Below are 24,752 nucleotides of genomic sequence, written 5' to 3' on the forward strand. Positions count from 1 at the left end.
GGGTGTAGAACCACATAAGGGTGAGTAATTAATGACAGAATTTTTTATTTTTGGGTGAACTAACCCTTTAAGCAACACAACAGTTTTTAACATTGATAATAGTACGAAATTATTCTTGAGCAACAAATTAGAATGATTTCTGAAAGATCATGTGACACTAAAGACTGGGAATAATGATGCTGAAAATTCAGCTTTGCCATCACAGGAATAAATTACACTACTATATATTAAAATAGAAAAGTTTAAATTTGAAATTGTAATTGTAATTGTGTTTTTTACTGTATTTGAAGAATAAATTCAGCCCTGGTGAGCATAAACGACTTTCAAAAATGTTACAAATCTTACCGACCCCAAACTTTTTAACAGTAGTGCATAAATGTTACAGAAATTTCCAAGACTTTTTAAGATTATTCATTTCCATAACTTTTCCAGGCCTGAAAGTCACACTTTTTAAATTCTCTAATATTTCAGGACTGTAGGAACCCTGTTGACATTGTGAAAAATAAAAAGCATGAGTATTAATAGTGAAGTGTGTAGTTTTTCGGAAGTTAAAGAGTTAGTTCACCCAAAAATGAAAATTCTGTCATTTATTACTCACCCTCATGTCGTTCCACACCCGTAAGATCTTCGTTCATCTTCAGAACACAAATTAAGATATTTTTGATGAAATCCGAGAGGAATATGACTCGTCCATAGACAGCAATATAATCAAAACTTTCAAGGCCCAGAAAGGTACTAAAGACATTGTAAAAAAAAGTCAACGTGTCTGCAGTGGTTTAACCTTAATTTTATCAAGCGACGAGAATACTTTTTGTGCGCAAAAACAAAAATAAGCTTCCAGATTCTACGTCAGAAAGCCGACTCATTGGCCGGCTCCTGCGTCGTGCTGCTCATGTGATCAGCTTTGGCCAATACTGAGCCGTAGGGTGACCACCCGTCCCGCTTTGCGTTGTACCGCACAGCATTTTAACTCCTTGTCCCGCACGTCGCATATCGAGAAAATGTCCCGCATTTTCACCAGTCTGTTCCGACAAGCATACAGCAGCCAGCTGCTGGAGCAATTGTGTAGTGATCATGTTCTCCAACAGAGGGGGCTGTGCAGCTACACTTGGTCGCGCGCGTGCCGCTGCTTCATGAGGAACGTAATCTGGATCTGGACCGTCAAATATCAAAATAAACATCTTTATCAGTTTCAACGTTAGTAACATACTAACTATTCAAACTGTTTGTATGTTTTATAACTTGGCCTCAACACGGTGCGAGATTGTTTTGCACAATTTTAAACGTCCACAAAATTTCCGCAGTCATAACGCAGCAATTTCCACACACACGTCTTAACTACGTGGTGAAGATACACTCAGATATGAATAAATAAAAAATAAAATAATATTCATACTTTGTGCTTAAAATAAGTCTAAAATGCAATATAATAGTTAAAATTAGTTAAAAGTTAAAACAGTTGTAGCCTAATTTCTGTACAGTAGCTAAAAACAGCATGTGAAAATTAAAATATTAAATTCAATAATGTGTACAAAAATAGATACAAAAATAAGAATACAAATGTTGTTATTAAGTTAGATAGACATTATATAACAGCTTCAGGTTATGTTTTAGTGTTGGAAACATGTCCCACATTGTCCCACACAAACTTAGTAATCGTCCCACATTTGGTTTGTTTGATGGTGGTCACCCTACTGAGCCGGCATTCGGACGTAAACGTGGAAGCCTTCACTGCGCTTACTGAGGCAACTAATGATGACAGGGAAGAGAAAAGATTGCTGAATAAAGTCGTTATTTTTGTTTTGTTTTTCCGCACAAAAAGTATTCTTGTTGCGTCATAAAAAGGTTGAACCACTGCAGTCACGTTGACTGTTTTAATGACGTCTTTAGTACCTTTCTGGACCTTGAAAATGTTGGTTAAATTGCTGTCTATGGACGAGTCATATACCTCTCGGATTTCATCAAAAATATCTTAATTTGTGTTCTGAAGATGAACAAAGGTCTTACAGGTGCGGAACAATATGAGGGTGAGTAATAAATGACAGAATTTATACTGTATATAACAATAAAAATGTTGCTGTGAGTTTAAAGTGTCTCACAAGACAAACATCGGCTTAAATGACTAGAGATTGTACCAGGACCTTTTTGACCAAACAACAGTAGAAATAGGAAGCGTTTGGAAAACCCATTGACGACACAAATTATACACTTCACCTCTGAACATTAAAGATGAAGTATGTTGTAGGATCCTTGAAAATGTGTTCAGAAACACACTTTCATTGTTTATTGTGGTGTTATGATGTTCAAAACAATCACTTGCATATGGAAAAAGAAAAATATCCTTCGAGATTACACAGAACTGGAATAATTCGTAAAAACTTGCCTGGTAAAATCCTTCCTTCATACAGAATACATAATTTACGGGAACATCCCAAAACTCCATAGCTTTGTCATGCTGGAAATGTCGGCAATAGTCTTTTGTAAAATGATCCTAATGTAAAACATGGCTAGATAAATGTTAGTTAAATACTAAGATGAGGTTGAGGAGTGTAACAGTTGATCCACTGTTCGCCTTTTGCTTCCGTTCTAATAGAAGCCAGTTTCTTGACCCGCCCAGTTCGGTGTCTAGAAAGGAAATGGAGGATCATTAGTGGCATAAAAGAAAGTTCACTCAAAACAATTTCTATTAAATGAGTTTGACATAAATATTTTAAATGCTCTGACTCAAGCAATGTCTCCAGAGTGAACATCAAGCAAAATACAGGACAGCAGAAGATACATGACGTGAATTACTTCGCTGACATAAAATCCGATTATTCAGACATTACGTTGAGTCTGGGCTTTGATTTGGGAATGTGCAAGATATTTAGGGGAACTGTATGCCTGGCTAATGTTCAGTTAAGGGAAAAATGCTTCAACGCTTAAAAGTAAAAGTTTCCCAGCACACTAATTTAATGACGGTAATGATTCCAATGAGGCCAGGCTGAAGGAAAAACTCATTACTTCGGTCTGCTCCCCCTGAACACCCCATTTTGTTTGCTTTGAGTCTGGTACCTCGTTCCTGCTGCTGTGACTGATCTTCTTCTCGATGTTCATGGCCAGCATCTGACTGCGGAATGACAGGCTCTTGGTCTTCTCGATCACTTGTTGATACGGCGACACAGCGTTGTTCCCCATCACCACGTGACCCTGAGTAGAAAACAACCATTAGGCAGGAACAGTGAACCGTGTAAAACTACAAGAACACCTATATGAATTATCAAACAACTTTAAAGTATTATAATGAAAAAGTAAAGGCTTCAGGGGATTTGGGGCTTCAAAGTCACCTTGGTGACTTGCAAAACTTCAGACAACAATTCTTTTACTAAATTACAGTTCCTATTAGGGGTGTACGATATATATGGTCTATGATAATATAATTGTTTTAACGATGTGCAATCTGACATTATCGAGTATGTCCATCACTTTGCAAAAACCAAACAAAAACACACCTAGAGACTGTGTGATGTAGCCTTTTTGGTTTAGGTTTGACTACTGCGCATGCACACTCTCATTGCGTAATTTACGCTATCGTCCCATTTTTTTCCAAATATCAGCACAATTGCAAATGTGATATTGATTTTATACAACAGTTAAATAAACAATTAAGTGGTTTACATTTTTGACAATACTGCCTGTTTTGCCCTATTTCAAAGCAGAAAGAAAGCCACAGCAGAACTGTTTTGCATCTCTGAAGAACACAGCAGTGTTTCGTTACTGAATGAATCTGTCTATTTGAACGAATCAGTTGAATTAATGACTCAATGATTTGCTCATTAAAAGTGACTTGCTGCCACCTACTGGCGGTTTTAGTTTCATATTTAAAGTATCTTTTTAATTTTAAAATAATTTCATATACATAGATCAGGCATAACATTACGACCACCTTCCTAATATTGTGTCGGCCCCCCTTTTGCTGCCAAAACAGCCCTGACCCGTTGAGGCATGGACTCCACTAGACCCCTGAAGGTGTGTTGTGGTATGTGGCTTGGTGATGTTAGCAGCAGATCCTTTAATTCCTGTAAGTTGCGAGGTGGGGCCTCCATGGATCGGACTTTTTTGTTTAGCACACCCACAGATGTTCGATTGGATTGGATCTGGGGAATTTGGAGGCCAAGTCAACACCTCAAACTCATTGTTGTGCTCCTCAAACCATTCCTGAACCATTTTTGCTTTATGGCAGGAGCATTATCCTGCTGAAAGAGGCCACAACCACCAGGGAACACCATTTCAATGAAAGGGTGTACATGGTCTGCAACAATGCTTAGGTAGGTGGTACGTGTCAAAGTAGCATCCACATGGATGGCAGGACCCAAGGTTTCCCAGCAGAACATTTCCCAAAGCATCACACTGGCTCCGCCGGCTTGCCTTGTGCATCCTGGTGCCATGCGTTCCCCAGGTAAGCAACGCACACGCACCCGGCCATCCACGTGATGTAAAAGAAAACATGATTCATCAGACCAGGCCACCTTCTTCCATTGCTCCGTGGTCCAGTTCTGATGCTCACTGTTGGTGCTTTCGGTGGAGGACAGGCACCTTGACTGGTCTGCGGCTATGCAGCCCCATATGCAACAAACTGTGATGCACTGTGTATTCTGACACCTTTCTATCAGAACCAGCATTAACTTCTTGAGCAATTTGAGCTACAGTAACTCGTCTGTTGGATCGGACCACAAGAGCCAGCCTTTGCTCCCCATCAATGAGCATTAGCCACCCATGACCCTGTTGCAGGTTCACCACGGTTCCTTCCTTGGACCACTTTTGATAGAAACTGACCACTGCAGTCCGGGAACACCCCACAAGAGCTGCAGTTTTGGAGTTGTCTAGCCATCACAATTTGGCCTAGGGATGCACCGATACAAAAATTTTGGCAGATACCAATAACCGACAATTCTTTATATCTGAAAGCCGATAACCCATATATTTGCTGATATCTATATCAAAATTTTTATATACTTTTTGAGAGCCTGATTACAAAAACAATAGTCTCACCATTAAAAGCCATGTGACAAAACTTGCTCAAATCCTTATGCTTGCCCATTTTTCCTGCTTCTTTTTAACATATCAACTTTGAGGACAAAATGTTCACTTGCTGCCTAATATATCCCACCCACTAACAGGTGCCGCAATGAAGAGATAATCAGTGTTATTCACTTCACCTGTCAGTGGTCATTATGTTATGCCTGATCGGTGTATCATCACTGATCTATTTTTAAAACATCAAAAATTAGTTATGCATTAGTTACTGTAGGTTAAATTCATTTATGTCACCTCTGAGCTGCATTAAACAGTCTGTGCAAAAATATAAATGCCACTTCAGATGTAGCTTCTGCGTTTCATCAGCACTGCAAAGGTAGATTTTGTTGATACTGATTTAATTTGAATGGTAACTTATTATTCTAAATTAACTTATTGATTAAATGTAATAATTTGACATAATGAATGGAAAATGTAATTTCTGTCACAGCTGCGAACTAACCACCACACAAAATATGAAGAACAAAAAAAACTTTAGGAGTCAGCTGTCAACAGCAGTCCTAAACCTGCCAAGATACCAGCACCGTTATCGACAAAATCCCAGAAAATGTTGCAATATTATCAATATCGCACACCCCTAGTTCCTATATCAGCTTAGCTTACAATAAAATCTTAGGCACTATTCATAACAAACACACACAAGAAAGTAAACTAAAGCTGGCTTTTCCCTTTGAACCCCACAGTTAAAGAAAAGCTCAAACAATACAAAAAAGTCACCCTCATGATTCCATCATACTCTGTAGCTCTAAAATCTCTTTGGCATTTGCACATAATCAAACTTTGCTCACTGCACACAATGGTCAAAGACATCAAACCAGCCATGACGCATTGTGAAGGCAAGTTAGATATGCACAAGCACAAAGGAATAGATTTATGTGAGGTGCAGCTAAAATGAAGAAAACTTCTGAAGAATATAACGAATATTTAATTTATAATATTGAATATAAGACTATAACATATAATATAGAGTCATGTTTTTTTGGAAAGACTTGACATTCTGTATGTAAACATTACTTCATGCAATAGCTGATGTGAAGCAATGAGTATTTTTACAGTGTTTAATAATCTGCAATTTTATCACTTCAGTATAAATTAACATTCATGTTTGTTCATAATACAATAACTAATTATCATTGAAAAATAGAATATTTATAAATTAACAGTAACCTAGATTAATAGTTAAAGTTATATATGGGTCAATGACGTGATGGGTCATTTTTTTTTTTTTGTCCAAAGGCCTTAATAATAATAAAAAACAAAGATATGACATCCAAAGTATGTAAGGTTGTACAACTAGATCTTATTGAATTCAAAAGGTTTTAATTAAAGTGTTAGTTCACCCAAAAATGAAAATAATGTCATTTATTACTCACCCTCACACCGTTCCAAACCCATAAGACCTTCGTTAATCTTCAGAGCACAAATTAAGATATTTTTGATTAAATCCGATGGCTCAGTGAGGCCTGCATAGCCAACAATGATATTTCCTCTCTCAAGATCCATTAAAGTACTAAAAACATATTTTAATCAGTTTCATGAAGCAGTGTTTTGAAATCGGCCATCACTATATAGGTCATTATTTTTTTTAATTTTTTTTATAAAAATATTCTCGTCGCTTTATAATATTAATATTTAACCACTATACTCACATGAACTGATTTTAAATATGTTTTTAGTACATTAATGGATCTTGAGAGAGGAAATGTCATTGCTCCCTATGCAGGCCTCACTGAGCAATCAGATTTCAACAAAAGTATTTTAATTTGCAATCCGAAGATTAATGGTCTTATGGGTCTTACGGGTGTGGAATGGCATGAGGGTGAGTAATAAATTACATTATTTTCATTTTTGGGTAAATTAACCTTTTAAATTTTGCTATATATAAAGGTATTTTAAAGATTTTGAAGTGTCAAAAGGTAAATTGGTTTAACCATCCAAAGGACAATATAGCCATTTCATTTGTGATTAAAATATATTAAAATGTAATAAATGTATATATTATTCTGGCATGATTTTATAACATCATGTATCAACATAATTTTAATACCATTTTGCACTATGTGTAGAAGTCGACAAAGACTGTCCGAAAAATTAATTTCATTGATGTCATTCGCAGTAACCAATATAAAGGGACCATTTTGGATCAAGTCATGATGTCAATTTTATTATGTGACAGGATGTGACATCATTCAGACACCTGCAAAGGACCACATAGTCATGAACTATCTCTCTCTTAACTATTAGAAAAATTCATGTTTTAACTTGCTCATATGCATCGGGTCATTGGGTACAACCGCTATAAAACATGGAAAATGTTGTAATATTTTAAAAACTTGTACTAAATATAAAATGTTTGATTATGCTTTTGCTAGCTAGCTAGATATCAGCCTGTTACCATTGTTTGAAAATGTCGTCATTTGGTAAAAACAAAAGTGTCATTCGGTAAAACCGAAATTTTGGTTAAACCGAATGACTTTTTTGGTGACAAATTTTGTCCACCTTGTAAAAAAAATAAATAAAAAAAATGTCAAAAGCAGTGTTAATTGATTATAAAATCCACAATCTCATTGTTAACACTTAATAAAACTTCAAAATTAATTATATATCCATAATGGTTTTTTTTACACTTTTAAAAACCTTATTTGTCAATGACCCATATATATAAAAAATTTGCTTTTGCTAATATTAATGAAATTTACCATTATAGTAAATTGTTACCATGCATTTTTCGGTAATTTACTTTTGTAAAATGGGAAAGAGCAGCTTGGACATTCTGCTAAACATCTCCTTTTGTGTCCCACAGAAAAAAGAAAAGGGTAAGGACCTGTTTGTTAATGCATTAACAATAAATCTATCTATCTAACTTTATCTTTATTAATATTGGTAATTAATAAAAATACAGTTGTTCATTCTTTGTTCATATTAGTTCACAATCCAATACCTAATATTAACAGATATAACTTTTGTGCCTGGTTTTACAGACAAGGCTTAAGCTAGTCCCAGACTAAAATGCGTGTTTGAGCTTTCTTAACCGAAAGCAACTTGCACTGACATATTGTAAAATCTAAAATCTAATAGTAAATATTGAGATTTATATTGACTAAGATTAATAAATGGTGTAGAAGTATTGTTCATTGTTAATTCATGTTGTTAACTAATGCTATCAAATGAAACCCAATTGTAAACTGCTACCAAAAAATTATAAGTTTGAAAAAAACATGAGGGTGCATAACTGATTTTTTGGGTGAATTATGCCTTTAAAAAGGTCATATTCAGCTAAAATAACAAAAAATGAAATAAAAATTCAACGTAAGACTCATAACTGTAAAATAACAAAATTGCTCTAGGCTATGCGTACCTCATTTAAACAATGTACAAACAAAAGGCCCTCTTTCACTGTCAGAGGGAGTCTAGTGCATCTTAAAATAATGGTCTTTGTGTTTGGACATGTGTTCTGCACCCGAGAGCTCACTCACCAGTTTGGAGTCGATTTTGGCATCCAGTCTGGCATTGCGGATCAAGTTTACGATCCATCTCTCAGCCTCCTCGGGGGTCATATTCAGCTTATCTGCCAACATGCTGCCCAGAGACAGGAAGAGCGATGGATGAGAGGGAGAAAATGAGAAATACAGAGATTGCCTAAGGTCAACAAAGAGCTGTAGCTCTCATCTTCAAACAAGAGTTCAAACAGTCTCAGTGAAAATCAATGAGTGTGATAAACACAAGCTGACGACATGAATTAAGATGCACCACCATGTCTACGGTTAAATGTGAACACAACAGGGTTCCTAAGTAGTGGTGTTCAAAGAAACTGTTAAAGGGGTACTACTGCATTGCATTTTCAACTTTCTTTAGCATGTAATGTTGCTGTTTGAGCATGAAAAATGTCTGCAAAGTTACAAAGGACAAAGTCCTTGAGTTTCTGAACTCCCTGAAACACCTTGATTGTTTTCTTCTGGAAACGTACGTCACAATATTCCTTATTTAAATAATTCCTGTCTAAGGCATACACAAGAAAAAGTGGCGAGGCCTGGTTGAGTTGCGTTAGTCATGTGTTGAGACTCGTGGGTATGGTAAGGGGTGTGACATTTCTGCAATAATATAAAAAATTTGAGAAAAAATTATGGGCCTCATTTATGAAAGGAACGTATGACAGAAAACTGTGCGTACGGCAGTTTCCACGCAAAACTTGGCATTTATCAATATGGATGTGAGCGGTGGCTACGTCAGGTCTCAGCTAGTGTTTTTGAGTTAGCGTGAGCTTGTGTGCAGCATAAATCTAGTGGAGAATTGTAATGAGAGCATTTTGATCATTTTGATTATTTTCCTGACAAACAACCAAAGATTAGTTGATCATAAACCTTTTAGAATAGAATGTCAAATTAAAATTAAATGCGCAAATAGCAGCATAAAAGAACACAAGGATTCACCATGCTTCTGTGAACCGAGAAAAACTGAATAAAATTAAAGGTGCTCTAAGTGATGTCACGCGTTTTTAGGCCAAAACATTTTTTGTCACATACAGCAAACATCTCCTCACTATCCGCTAGCTGCCTGTCCCCTGAACACACTGTAAAAAAACACGGTCTCTCTAGTCGCCACAAGCTCCGAAAACGGCAATAAAAACAAACTGGTGCAGCCTGGACCACAAAACATAATAAACATGCTCCAGCCAATAACCGACAAGAATGATTTTAAATGCGCGTTTATGACTTTTCAGGAAGCACGGAGGGGAGGGGGAGGAGGAGGAGGAGGAGGAGGAGGGAGGGTCTAGCTAGCCTCTGTTTTGTTCGACAACACTTCAAACGTCAACAGGAAGTTACTCCACCCAGGATCGCTTAGAGAACCTTTAAGTAGGCTAAATAAAAAGAATAAAATAAATAGGACTACATGACATGTATTTCTTTTAAATATCAGATTAACAAAAGAAAAAAAACTGTGTGATGCTCGTTTTTGTGACACTCTATCGCATTGTATTTGTTTATATCTTTATTTTATCAAATCCAAGTGATATGCACAGGTGCCTCACACGCGCACACAACATCAGTTCTAGCGTTTATAACTTGACATTCCAGCCATTCATCATCAAACTAAATTGCAGTCATTCAACCAAACATAAAAGTCATGGTGCGTTCACACCGGACGCGAATGAAGCGGTAAGCGCGAGTGATTTACATGTTAAGTCAATGCAAAGACGCGAACTGACATCCTGCGGCGCGAATGACGCGATTCGCGCAAATGGCGCAATTCGGGCGTTTGACGCAATTTGGCCGTTTGACGCGCTTAACGCGTGATTCGCGCGAATCGCGCAAGTTGAAAAATCTGAACTTTGGGGAATTTCCGCGCCGCGTTAACCAATCAGGAGCTTGCTCTAGTAGTGACGTGACGTAGCGAGCTGAGGCAGAAATTCGAAACAACAATGGAGGACAAAATCATCGTCGCTGTACATCTTCATACATTTATAGAAACAGAAATAAAAAGGATCGTGTTTGAAAGAAAGTGAGTGAGGAGGTCGGACAATCTGATAAGTTGTAAAAAACGGTCTTTACTCAATTTGAGCTATATATATATATATATATATATATATATGCAGAAAGCAGTGGGAGAGTCTGGGACACATAAAGGAGCGGGAGATCCCCTCTCATGACGCGAATTCACGTCTGTTGTGAAGGGATTTTCACGCGCGAATGAAGCGAGTAAATTCAAAATGTTCAAGCGTCCAACTACGCGCGAATAGTGCGATTTATTCGCGCAAGTCGCGTCTGGTGTGAACGCAGCATTACACTGCTCAAATTAAATAGTCCGCTGTAAATCACATGCCGTGTGAAGGATGCTGTTTTACATGGATATTGGGACAAGTGAATTACAAAGCCTTAATTGTTTACATAATGAATAATAATTTAGTAACCAAAATGTTACATGCAAATATAGAAACATTTGGATTCTTGCCAAATGTGCGAGGCTCGAGCGCATCAATTTTGCTTTAGCCTATAAAAAATTATTTTGGCTTGACTTATGTTGTTTATAGGCCAGAACACACCAAGCCGACGCCCGACGAACTAGTGGCGACGAAAGCAGACTGCAGGGTTGGCTCACGTCGGCAGCGTCTGTGTCCAAAGTTGCCCTGACACACCAAACCGACGCAAAACAGCAGACGGCCAAGTAGCATATCAGTTCTGCGCCTGCGTGAGATGAAATGCCTTTCCGAACCAGCAGGCGGCAGTAGCTGAACAGCCAATCAGAATGATCAGATGGCCCGACGGACCGACGAGCTCCAACGCCGATTCAACATTTCGAAACGGCCGAAAAAAAAGCCGACGAGGACCAACTTCAGCCGACGGTGCGGAACACACTGAGAAAACATAGTCGGCCGACGAAGAAAAACTGCCCGACGGCCGACCGTCGGCTTGGTGTGTTCCTGCCTTATAATGAATACCACTTATGTTTTATTTTATAGTTTAATATTTAATTCTATAACTTCTTTTTCTTTCTTGTTCTGTTCTGAATACCGTTAATACCTATTTGTTGTGGACGGAACTACAATAGGCCTATGAATGTTTCGTTTTATTTACCAGTATTAAATATACATATAAATTAATGTAATTGTTTGCATTTACGAGGTTAACAGGTGTTTTTGGTGTAAAATGAATTTCTCTTTCATGAGATTACTTCCTCGTCTTGGCCGGGTTACGTATCTCTAGGGGCGAGGCTTCCAAGCCATGAATTTTTAGGGGCGTGATATTTAATGACGATTGTTTTCAGCCGCCACATTTATCAACGTACAATCATTTGTACAATGGGATTGGAAGCATACCAATGTTTAATGAATCACAAGTGAACCCTATTGTAAGATGATTTCTGCACTCGTTTCTACGTTAGATTGATAAATAAGGCCCAATGTGTTTTTAGAACATGAAATCCTATTATAGTGCACCCCGAAAACAAAATCAAGACTATAAAAAAAAGGTCATAATAGGCCCCCTTTAGCAAGCATCAATGTAACACCTTTAAAAGTTAGTAGAGTTAACTAAAACTATAGCATACTTGTTACTTCATTTCATTTAACTTAATGTTAAACAGACTCAAAATAAAACTTTGAAATAAAAAAAAAAAAATAAAAAAATCAAACTATACATAACTCTAATAGCATCTCAATGATACTTAAATAACACTGTTGTAACACACTGTTGTACTCTACATTTAGCTATCCTTAGCTCGTTCTTCAGAATGTACACAATTGTGATGTCTCTCAGCTTTTGTCAGATTTGGCTGGGGTCCATTGATCCTGGCAGCGCAGTGAATCCTCGCAGCACGCTACGCTCTTTTTACAGCACTAAGAGGATTAGCGCACACTAGTCTATCAGGATTCATCCTGGGAGGGGGGGCTACCTGATGCTGATGCACTGATGGATCCGGCAGAATGTCTCGAAGATGAAAAGCCGTGCGTTTTCAATGAAATCCTCCAAGCAGGCCACCAAAAAGAAGTCATTCACCAGTACCTTGAAAACAAATAGAGCCCATTCAAATTATGTGCTTTGGAAGTTGTGTAAATATTGTTGATGGTCCACTGAATGGCTCTAAGACTGAACTATGCACTTATAGGAAAATACTTTTTCTCCAATAAACCTTTAAAGTAAAGTGTGTAACTTGTCTGCACACAAGTAGCACAAACAGAATTACAAAAATAATAGTCCAAATTATATTTTAAAATGTAATTTATTCCTGTTACGGCAAAACTGAATTTTCAGCATCATTTTTCCAGTCTTCAGTGTCACATGATCCATCAGAAATCATTCTAATATGCTGATTTGGACAAGAAACATTTCTTATTATAATCAATGTTGAGAACAGTTGCCCTGTTTAATATTTTTGTTGAAGCAGTGATAAAAAAAATTCAGGAATATTTAATGAATAGGGAGTTAAAAAAAAAAAAAAAACTAGAAATTAGATTTATTTAGTTACAGTGTAAAAGTATTTACTGTCACTTTTGATCAATTTAATTTAATATTTTAGTTTATTAATGTCTTAATACACAGTGCTCGGCGTAAATGAGTAAACCCCCTCTGAAAAGTAAGTGTATGTATGTATTATATACAGTGGTGTGAAAAAGTGCTTGCCCCCTTCCTGATTTTTTATTTTTTGTTTATAATGTTTGTCACACTTTAATGTTTCAGATCATCAAACAAATTTAAATATGAATCAAAGATAACACAAGTAAACACAAAATGCAGTTTTTAAATGAATGTTTTATTATGAAGGGAAAACAAAATCCAAACCCACATGGCCCTGTGTGAAAAAGTGCTTGCCTCCCGCTGTTAAAACATAACTTAAAGGTCCCGTTCTTCATGAACCCATGTTTCAAACTTTAGTTAGTGTGTAATGTTGTTGTTAGAGTATAAATAAAATCTGTAAAATGTTAAAGCTCAAAGTTCAATGCCAAGCGAGATATTTTATTTAACAGAAGTCGCCTACATCGAACGGCCAGTTTGGACTACATCCCTCTACTTCCTTCTTTAATGACGTCACTAAAACAGTTTTTTGACTAACCTCTGCCCACAGGAATACACAAGAGTTGCGTTTGTAGAGTGTGTTTGTCGCCATGTCGTCGAAACGCTGTTATTTTCATCCCGCAGTCCAATCACCGGGTCTGATTCCGGCTCAAATTGATAGGGTAAAATTAAAGACATGTTTACAATAACACTGAGCGCGTGCATCTCCACGTTATGGTAAGAGGCGTGACCTTTCCGGGCAAGGAGCGCTAAGCTGCTGTCGAATGACAACACAGGAACCGCTGGCACAATCAGAACTCGTTACGTATTTCTGAAGGAGGGACTTCATAGAACAAGGAAGTCATCAGTCCGTTTTTATGACAGTGGAAACAGCGGTATACAGAGTACAATTGTATAATTTACAAAGTAAATTATGTGAAAAATACTGTGTTTTTTTACACGCAAAACATGAACACATGTTATATTGCACACTATAAACACAATCAAAGCTTCAAAAAAACACAAAAAACGGGACCTTTAACTGTGGTTTATCACACCTGAGTTCAGTTTCTCTAGCCACACCCAGGCCTGATTACTGCCACACCTTTTCGCAATCAAGATATCACTTAAATAGGACCTGCCTGACAAAGTGAAGTAGACCAAAAGATCCTCACAAGCTACACATCATGTTGAGATCCAAAGAAATTCAGGAACAAAAGAAAAAAAGAAAGTAATTGAGATCTATCAGTCTGGAAAAGGTTATAAAGCCATTTCTGGCTTTATTCATTTTAACTTTTTGGAAGGTGTGTGTCCCATTAAATCTGGTGTAAAAGTAACACAGCATTTCAGAAAAAGAACATCATACCAACAGTAAAATATGGTGGTGGTAGTGTAATGGTCTGGGGGTGTTTTGCTGCTTCAGGACCTGGAAGACTGTGATAAATGGAACCATGAATTCTGCTGTCTACCAAAAAATCCTGAAGGACAATGTCCGGCCATCTGTTCGTGACCTCAAGCTGAAGCGAACTTGGGTTCTGCAGCAGGACAATGATCCTAAACACACCTCTGAATGGCTAAAGAAAAACAAATGAAGACTTTGGAGTGGCCTAGTCAAAGTCCTGACCTCAATCCTATTGAGATGCTGTGGCATGACCTTAAAAAGGCAGTTCATGCTCAAAAACCCTCCAATGTGGCTGAATTATGACAATTCTGCAAAGACGAGTGGGCCGAAATTCCTCCACAGCACTGCAACAGACTCATTGCAAGTTGTCGCAAACGCTTGATTGCAGTTGTTGCTGCTAAGGGTGGCCCAACCAGTTATTAGGTTTAGAGGGCAAACACTTTTTCACACAGGGCCAAGTGGGTTTGGATTTTGTTTTCCCTTCATAATAAAAACCTTAATTTAAAAACTGCATGTTGTATTTACCTGTGTTATCTTTGATTCATATTTCACACCACTGATATATATATACACACATATATATATATATATATATATATATATATATATATATATGTGTGTGTGTGTGTGTGTGTGTGTGTGTGTGTGTGTGTGTGTGTGTAAAATGTAAATAAAAGAACCCATCGCTACAACTGAACCTAGATCATCTTTTATAGACACAAATCCCAAAGGCATAAACTGAAATGGTGGTGAAAAGGCAGTTGAGATTACGTTTTCACAGGTCTGAATGCTAAACGCTCCCTCTGGCCCAACTAGGCCATGTCTAAGAGAGGAGCTGCCTCATAGATGTAGGTCTGAGAACTGACAGCAGAAAAGCTTTGAAAAGCCCAGTGGGAAACAGTATTAAATTACAGTAGACAGGGATTTGCAGTGGATGAATGGACCTATGGCTAAATGCAAAAGGATGAGCGTTCCTCTCAATATATGTCTCCAACAGATTCAAACTGAGGGAAACAGTGTACAGTGGGAATCACAGGGATGACAGCCCTGTTAGCACACAGCAGGTGGTGGTCTTACCGACTCGCACTCCCTCAGTTTTTTCTGGGCGCTGTCAAAATCAAAGTTAACGTAGAGGCACTCCACAAACTCTGTGATGGGATCCTTGTATGTGTATGACTCCTGTTGAGAGAGTGAAAGCAGAGCGAAACATTAATCTCATGCTAATTTGACAGCTAGTGCCAAAGTCAGGGGTATAAATGTGGCGTCGCCCCAAGAAGCACTCTGACGACTGCATTTAAAAAGAGACGCTAATTCACAAACTCTGAATCAATACTTAAAAGGAAACACATCTAGTATGAGCGTAATGGAATGAGATGATGCTTGTCGAGCTAGAAACCTCAAAGGAGAATCTGAGAGCTGAACCACAAAGAGGACAATCTTCACAACAACCTGAACTCAGATAAACTCTCTAGGCTAAGATGCGCTTTTCATAAAAACAAAGTGCTGTTTTATGCATATTAGCATGCGTGATCAAGGGATGGTCAACTAGTTTTTTTCTTGAGTGTTTATTTCGGCTTTAATATTTAAAGCAATGTTGATACTGATATAGATAATTGCTGTTAGAATTACCATAACAGGGCTCGAAATCCCAAAAACTTTAATCATGCTGAATTGTCCACAGTGAAGTTTAGCCAATAGTTATATCTGCAAGTCGCGCGGTTCACGTAATAAAAATAACATTCCAATTAATTGCAGCTGGGTTGCGGGAGGATATGAGAGAAATTGTTAATGTGTTTATGTTAATAAAGACAGAACTCTCAAAGCCATAGTTAAAATAGTCCATGTAACTGCAGTGGCTCAACCTTAATGTTAAGAATACTTTTTGTGCGCAAAAACAAAACGAAAATAATGACTTTATGACTTCTCTTCCATGTCAGTCTCGTGTTTACTTCCAAAGCTGCATACTTCTCCAACCTAATTGAAACTAATCACTCTAAACCAAAGGTTTTGTTTTCAATTATTCAATCTGTTACCAATCCTTCTGTTAACACCTTGCCTGTTGCATCTGATGCTCTCTGTGAAAACTTCTTGAGATACTTTAGTGACAAAATTACAAACTTAAGACTTGGTGTCTGTCCCACCTTAACGTTAGCCAGTTCTCCAATCATGTCACCTGCCTCTGCAATTTTGGATGCTTTTGAACCCATCAATCTCCAGGAATTGAAGGAGGTGATTGACAATCTTAAACCCTCATTTTGTCCTAGTGATATTATTCACCCCAAATTTTTTTAATTAATTATTGATTCGATTGGGCCTGGTCTGTTATCTCTTGTTAATAAGTGTCTCCAAACTGGCTCTGTTCCTGCTGACCTTAAAGTCGCTACAGTCACTCCTCTGCTCAAGAAGCCTTCACTGGACTCCACTGTCCTAAAAAATTTTCGTCCAATTTCTGTTTTGCCTTTTATTTCAAAAGTTTTAGAGAAAATTGTGCCGAATCAACTTCAACTAGCAATTCTATTTATGAGGTTTTTCAATCTGGTTTTAAGTCTGCTCACAGCACTGAGTCCGCCCTTTTGAGAGTGTTAAATGACATCTACATCTCCACTGACTCTGGGGACTCTGTGGTTCTTATTCTTTTAGATTTATTAGCTGCTTTTGATACCATAGACCACTCCTTACTATTATCTAGACTAGAGTCTTGGGTAGGTCTAAAAGCAAACGCTCTGAAATGGTTTCATTCATACCTATCTGACAGAAAATTTTTAGTGAAACTGGGTAATTTTTCCTCTTCCCCTGCTCCTTTGAACTGTGGCCTTCCACATGGCTCCATTTTAGCTCCGTCTCTATTCTCTCTGTACATGCTCCCTTTGGGCTCTATTCTACGAAAGCATGGTGTGTCCTTTCATTTCTACGCAGATGACACTCAAATCTATCTTCCAGTCAAGAGAAACAATTCCACTGCGATCTCCTCTCTTCTCCAATGTTTAGAGGAGGTCAAACTATGGCTAGCCCAAAACTTCCTCTTCTTAAACGAGGACAAGACTGAGGTAATTGTGTTCGGTCCTAATGCGAACTCTCAGTGTATAAGCCCTGAGCTAGAAAGTTTATATGCTTTTAGATCGACACGGGTGCAGAACCTAGGTATTATTATTGACCAGCATTTAAAATTTGACAGACATATCTCCTCTGTTATTGGATCCAGTTTTTATCAGCTTCGTTTACTGTCTAAAATTAAAAACCTTCTCACCCCAAAAACTCTCGAAATGGCTGTTCATGCATTTGTTACGTCGCATCTAGATTACTGTAATTCCTTATATTGCGGTATATCTCAAATTGCATGACTTCAGCTAGTCCAAAATGCTGCTGCCAGACTTCTTTTAAAGTATCGCAAACATGAACACATCACTCCTATTCTTAGATCCCTTCACTGGTTGCCGATTTGTCAGAGAATAGACTTTAAAATTCTTCTCTTCATTTACAAATCCCTAAATAACAAAGCTCCTGTTTATTTATCTGAACTCCTCCACTCTTATACTCCACCCAGAAGCCTCCGTTCTTGTGATCAGGCTTTGTTGGTCGTTCCACACGCTAGACTGAAGCGTAGAGGTGAGTGTGTATTTGCGGTGGCAGGGCCACGACTTTGGAATACTCTACCTTTAGAGATTAGGCTGGCCCCTTCCTTGCCTATTTTTAGGTCCTTGCTAAAAACTTTTTTATTTTCCTTAGTGTACCGATTACCGTGATATGTTAAACTTCTAAATAGGTGGTTTTATATTTTCTTCTGGTTTATTTTTATGTATGTGTGATATTCTTGCTCTTCTGTAAAGCACTTTGGTCAGCCTGGGGGCTGTTGGAAATGTGCTATACAAATAAAATTGAACTTGAACTTGAACTTGAACTTGAACAAACGCCGGCTCAGCATTGGTCGAAGCCACGCAATATCGCGTTCATATCGCAGATGAATCGCCTTCGATAATGAATGCAGTATTGCGTAGCTTGTCAGTGAACTACGGCTCTGTCTATTAAATGCCGCTCCATTTGAAAGCAGGTGATGGCGATTTAGCGGTAATCAGGGAACCGGCTTTACTGACGAAATGCGCGTGACAATCTCATGCGATATATCGTGCAGCCCTAATGCTGATACAGGAGCCCACCAATAATGAGTAGGCGTTCTGACGTAGAACACGGAAACTCTGCACTGTGTTTACCACGTCAACTGTGTAGAAGACTGACATGGAGAGGAAAAGAGATCGTTGAATAAAGTTATTTTTGTGTTGTTTTTGAGCACAAAAAGTATTCTTGTCGAATAGTCATGTGGACTATTTAAACAATGTCTTTAGTACCTCTCTGGGTCTTGACAGTGGTGGTTGAATTGCTGTCTATAGAGGTGTCAGAGAGCTCTCGGATTTCATCAAAAATATCTTAATTTGTGTTCCGTAGATGAATGAAGGTCTTATGGGTTTGGAACGACATGAGGGTGAGTAATTAATGACAGAAGTTTCATTTTTAGGTGAACTAATCTGACTTAAAGGGATAGTTCACTCTAAAATGAAACTGAAGTCATAAATTCACCCTGGTGTTGTTCTAATGCTGTATGCCCTTTCTTTTATGGACAACAAAAGGGGATTATTCAGATATTCAGATGTAACCCCCTTTGTAATCGTTAACATTTTCATAAATAACTAATTTAATTTCACATTTTTTCTCAGTAACTGTAATGAATTAGTTACATTTTTGTAATTAAATTACATAACGGCATTAAATGTAACTAGTTACTCCCTAACACTGCTAAGAAATATATGCTAGAACTTTTCAGTTTCTAAGCTATTTTATTGATAAATCACAGAACAGTGTTGCCAATATTTTTGCGCTACTGAACGTTTCCGTGCGCGCGATCTGCACGCTACTGTCTGCATGTGTGTTCATGTTACAATGCAGCAACACTCATTAGTTTAGAACGGCGATTAACTTCAATATCGAGCATCCAGATGGTATAAACCAGGGATACTCAAGTTCAGAGGCCAAGAGGGCCGCATTTTAACCAAATGAAACGCGAAGGGCCACAAATTATAACTTGGATCGTAAGACTTTTATTTAGGCCTACTTAAGACAATATTTGTAGTTTTACTGTTTATTTACTAAAAGTGCAGTTTATTATCTAGCTAAGTCTTAATAGTATGGTGTCCTTTTTAAAGTGTCACTTAACATGATAAATGGCATTTAAAAAATGATTAATAGCTTGTCTTGCTGTATTCTTAATGTACAAATGCATAAAGAAAAACAAGAACTGATGAAAAGAAATCCTTATTCATTTGAAATGTCTGCATTGTTTTCACAAGAAATTTAAGATCTGGCTGTTGTTCACTGGCTGATGAGAGTTTGTCCGTAAGACAAAAACATTGCACTTTTTTTTATAGTCTTTTTATACTCCATTGCACCTTTTTAACACTTTTTATAGCAACTATTTATACTCAGAGAATAAACGTTTTATTATTTGTATTATTATTACCTACCTTTTAATTTGGTCAGAATCCAAAAATCTTTTTTTTTTTCTTTTTTTTTTTAATGTTCAATCACAATCTCATGAATTATCTAACTATAACCAACGTTGTAAACATGATAAATAAAATATTCTCCATGAGCTCAATGATGTGATGACAGATCTGTAATGGGAGCGCTGCTTGCTTTCTGTTTATAACACATTGACATTAAGAATAAAAGATTTGTTTTTCATGATCCTCAGCAACTTACACATTGCAAAGTTTGAGGAATGTCAACTGCATTTCATCATGGAAAAATAAGGTTACTTTGTTTTTTACTTGAGCGCACAGTCTCGAGCCTTTGATGGCGTTCACGAACACAAGTGCTCGACACATGCGCACTAGAGAGATTCATGCTTGTCTAGTCTTTTTCGCTCAAATAGTTACAATAAAATGTCTTTGTACTTGTTTAAAATTAGAGTTGCTGGTATCTTTTAATCCCCTCAAACGAGCGCTCTTCAACACGGTCGGCTATTGTGTTTGTTGCTACTCTTGTTCTGTCTTATCCGTTTCTTTTCAGACTGAAACAACAGCCCGTTTCAGTGCTGACACCTTGTGGACAAACTAAATTAGTGCAAAAACTATGTGCCCTCAGTTTATATTGTTCTTTGCGGTTAGAAAAACTGTGCTGCGCGCGTACACTATACGCGTTCTCTGCTGATGATTACAGCGTCACGCGCACTGTATGCCTACCCTAGTGTACGTATAAAAAAATGAAGTAATATTCACGCCAATTTTGGAAGCAAATTATAATAAAAATACATTTATATGTAGCATGATGTGGGCCACAAATTTAATGCTGACGGGCCGCGGGCCGCCTGTTGAGTACCCCTGGTATAAACAAACATATCTTGTGAAGCACTCTCAGAGTATGCATTTTTTTGTCATTTACTGTTAGATATGGAGCGTAAATGTGAACTTCAATGATTTCTTATCCTGTTGCGCCCTCTGTAGGCCATGACCAGCAACTAGTCAACGTCTCAGCGTCATGGCAGAGCATTAAAGGGTTAGTTCACCCAAAAATTAAAATAATGTCATTTATTACTCACCCTCATGCCGTTCCACACCCGTAAGACCTTTGTTAATCTTCGGAACACAAATTAAGATATTTTTGTTGAAATGGCTCAGTGAGGCCTGCATAGCCAGCAATGACATTTCCTCTCTCAAGAAACATTAATGTACTAAAAACACATTTAAGTCAGTTCATGTGAGTACAGTGGTTCAATATTCATATTATAAAGTGACAAGAATATTTTTGTGCACCACAAAAAAACAAAATTACGACTTGTATAGTGATGGCCGATTTCAAAACACTGCTGCATGAAGCTTCGGAGCGTTATGAATCTTTTGTGACGAATCAGCAGTTCGGAGCGCCAAAGTTACGTGATTTCAGCAGTTTGGCGGTTTGAGACGCGATCCGAATCATGATTCGACACAAAAGATTCATACGCTCCAAAGCGTTGCAGTGTTTTGAAATCAGCCATCACTATATAAGTCGTTATTTTGTTTTTTTGGCACACCAAAACTATTCTGGTTGCTTTATAATATTAATATTGAACCACTGCACTCACATGAACTGATTTAAATATGTTTTTAGTACATTAATGGATCTTGAGAGAGGAAATGTCATTGCTGGCTATGCAGGCCTCACTGAGCCATCGGATTTCAACTAAAATATCTTAATTTGTGTTCCGAAGATAAATGAAGGTCTTACAGGTGTGGAACGGCATGAGGGTGAGTAATAAATGACAGAATTTTCATTTTTGGGTGAACTAACCCTTTAAAGTCAACTAGTCGATTAGTCGGTGCAACCACTAATACCCAGTAGCCATTCATGAAAATCCACTATGTAGTTAAATCATACTAACCTGTTGGATGACCTTGACCAGGTCTTTCAGGACCTGTCGTCGTTTTCTCACATCCTTGTTGGTAATGACAGCCGTGGTCAAGTAGCGCAGAATGTGGGGGCACATGGTTTGAATTGCGTTCAGGTACCTGAGAAACAGACAGTACAAGAGTTTGGGGTCAGTAAGGGTTTTTTAAGAAAATAAGTAATTTTTATTCAGCAAGGATGCATTTAAATTGATTAAAAGTGGCATTTATAATGTTAAAAAAAGATTTCTATTTAAAAAAAAAATGCTGTTTTTTTTTAACTTTCTATTCATCTAAGAATCCTTAAAAACGATACCATTAAAGGTGCCATCGAATTGAAAATTGAATTTACCTCGGCATAGTTGAATAACAAGAGTTCAGTACATGGAAAAGACATACATTGAGTTTCAAACTCCATTGCTTCCTCCTTCTTATGTAAATCTCATTTGTTTAAAAGACCTCCGAAGAACAGGCGAATCTCAACATAACACCAACTGTTACGTAACAGTCGGGATCATTAATATGTACGCCCCCAATATTTGCATATGCCAGCCCATGTTCAAGGCATTAGACGAGGGCAGCCAGTATTAACGTCTGGATCTGTGCACAGCTGAATCATCAGACTAGGTAAGCAAGCAAGGACAATAGCGAAAAATGGCAGATGGAGCAATAATAACTGACATGATCCATGATAACATGATATTTTAAGTCATATTTGTAAACTGTCTTTCTAAATGTTTCGTTAGCATGTTGCTAATGTACTGTTAAATGTGGTTAAAGTTACCATCGTTTCTTACTGTATTCACGGAGACAAGAGCCGTCGCTATTTTCATTTTTAAACACTTACAGTCTGTATAATGCATAAACAACTTCATTCTTTATAAATCTCTCCAACAGTGTAGCATTAGCCATTAGCCATGGAGCACTATTAAACTCATTCAGAATCAAATGTAAACATCCAAATAAATACCATACTTATGCGATTAGACATGCTGCATGACGAACACTTTGTAAAGATCCATTTTGAGGGTTATATTAGCTGTGTGAACTTTGTTTATGCAGTGATAGAGTCGAGAGCTTGGAAGGGGGCGGAGAGCGCGAGCAATTAAAGGGGCCGCAGCATGAATCGGCACATTTCTAATTATGCCCAAAATAGGCAGTTAAAAAAAATTAATTCAAAAAAATCTATGGGGTATTTTGAGCTGCAACTTCACAGACACATTCAGGGGACACCTTAGACTTATATTACATCTTGTAAAAAAATGTTCGATGGCACCTTTAAAAAAAAATGTATCATGGTTTCTACAAAATATTAAGCAGCACAAATGTTTTAATGATAATAATAAGAAATGTTTCTTGAGCACCAAATCAGGATAAAAGAATGATTTCTGAAGGATCATGTGACACTGAAGACTGGAGTAACGACTGATGAGAATTCAGCTTTGCCATCACAGGATTCCTTTTTGCCATTGCTGTTCAAGAAATCAGTATGGATATTCAGCCCTAAAAATTTATTAAAACATAAACCTATTGCAATTACAAAACATCAGAAAAAAATTGACATTTCGTTAACAAAATCTGCTTTGATCGGTTCCCGTTTTAATATTACTCACTGTGGTCTTTTAAACACTCAACACAGAGCGTGTCATCTTCAAAGTGCTCAAACTGAGCGGCGCTCATTATATGGTCACGCAAACAAGCAATGTTCCTCCTAAAAAATTTAACACTCTCAATAGCAAATCTCATTAACAGTAAATTTTCCAGCTGCCCTCTCTGAAAGTAATTGTTGCAAACATAAAGCGCACTTCCTGGCAAGTCCCTTTAGCGAATGACAACAAAAATGTTATGCAAATGTGGTTTGTTGCACTTCTACAATTTCTAATGAGCAATTTGAGTGCTTGTTATAGCCGAAGAGGAAATTTTGTGTTGTTGTACTCACTGGGGCTGATAGAGGAACAGCTCGATGATGTTGTCTCTGCCTTTGGGGTGGTTAAAGAAGACAAACAGAGACCAGTGTATGAGCCACGTCCTTTGCTGAAGCGACTGAAGAGGGGAACTCACCGACTGAACCGTGGAAAAAAATAAAAACATGGTTTAATTAAAAATGTGTCAACATTGCCTTCGCCTTATGTCATATCGTTGATGTTACATTACTAGCAGGGACTAGCAAAGCAAACGAGGCTGCAGTAAATCCACACACATCCATCTTTAATTGCACCGCAAATGAAAATGCCAAGCATTTACTTCTCAAAGCTGATGCAATGTAAATGTCATCCTGGTCAATTTTGTGTGTATAGTTGATCTAATGCCTGATGTCTGCTCAAGGACTGTTATATCAGAGCTCAAAGGAACATGGGTGATACAGCAAATTAACCAGTGGGAAGGATATTGGATTTCACCAGCTGATGAAATACAGCTGCAAAGCTTCTATTATACAGGGGAGACAGAGACTTGAAGGATGCTGGACAGACATACATTGTTGTCGATGGTCTCTCGTAAGCGGGTCAGGTCCTCCATGGCCGCCTCCCAGTTCTGCATGAGGATCTCCGATGCCAGTTTGCCCCAGAGAGAGCTCAAAGCGTTTCTGTCTGTGGAGGGAACCTGAGTTGTGACAACAAAACGTTTTGTTGGTATCAATTCTCTGCCAATTTCCACAATGATATTTCATTGATTCTGCTGTCACAGCTATACATTTTCCGGATATATTGTTGCTTCAGCGTTGATAAAAAATTGTCACATCTCGATTGGTTAAGAGACAATTTTAAACTCACAACTCTATTGTTATTGTTTTATTTTGTTAGAAAATAATTGAGAGGATTTACAATTTAAAATAACTTTTCTATTTTAATATATTTTTTAAAGCTGACTTTTTGA

At 37.6% G+C, this 24,752-nt stretch overlaps 1 protein-coding gene across 1 annotated transcript in view; it reads right to left on the minus strand.

The window, feature by feature from the left end:
- Positions 1-2,242: 2,242 nt before the first annotated feature.
- eif3eb (eukaryotic translation initiation factor 3, subunit E, b) overlaps positions 2,243-24,752 on the minus strand; it is a 28,452-nt gene continuing 5,942 nt past the window's right edge. The window contains exons 6-13 of the mRNA XM_048202411.1: positions 24,354-24,479; positions 23,818-23,942; positions 21,875-22,001; positions 15,544-15,645; positions 12,466-12,575; positions 8,553-8,655; positions 3,055-3,189; positions 2,243-2,625 (exon numbers count right to left, since the gene is read on the minus strand). Of these exons, the coding sequence (XP_048058368.1) occupies positions 2,587-2,625; positions 3,055-3,189; positions 8,553-8,655; positions 12,466-12,575; positions 15,544-15,645; positions 21,875-22,001; positions 23,818-23,942; positions 24,354-24,479 (867 nt within the window). The 3' untranslated portion in view covers positions 2,243-2,586. The remainder of the gene's footprint in view (positions 2,626-3,054; positions 3,190-8,552; positions 8,656-12,465; positions 12,576-15,543; positions 15,646-21,874; positions 22,002-23,817; positions 23,943-24,353; positions 24,480-24,752) is intronic.

The sequence above is a fragment of the Megalobrama amblycephala genome, linkage group LG9 (assembly GCF_018812025.1).
Source record: "Megalobrama amblycephala isolate DHTTF-2021 linkage group LG9, ASM1881202v1, whole genome shotgun sequence".
NCBI lineage: Eukaryota > Metazoa > Chordata > Actinopteri > Cypriniformes > Xenocyprididae > Megalobrama > Megalobrama amblycephala.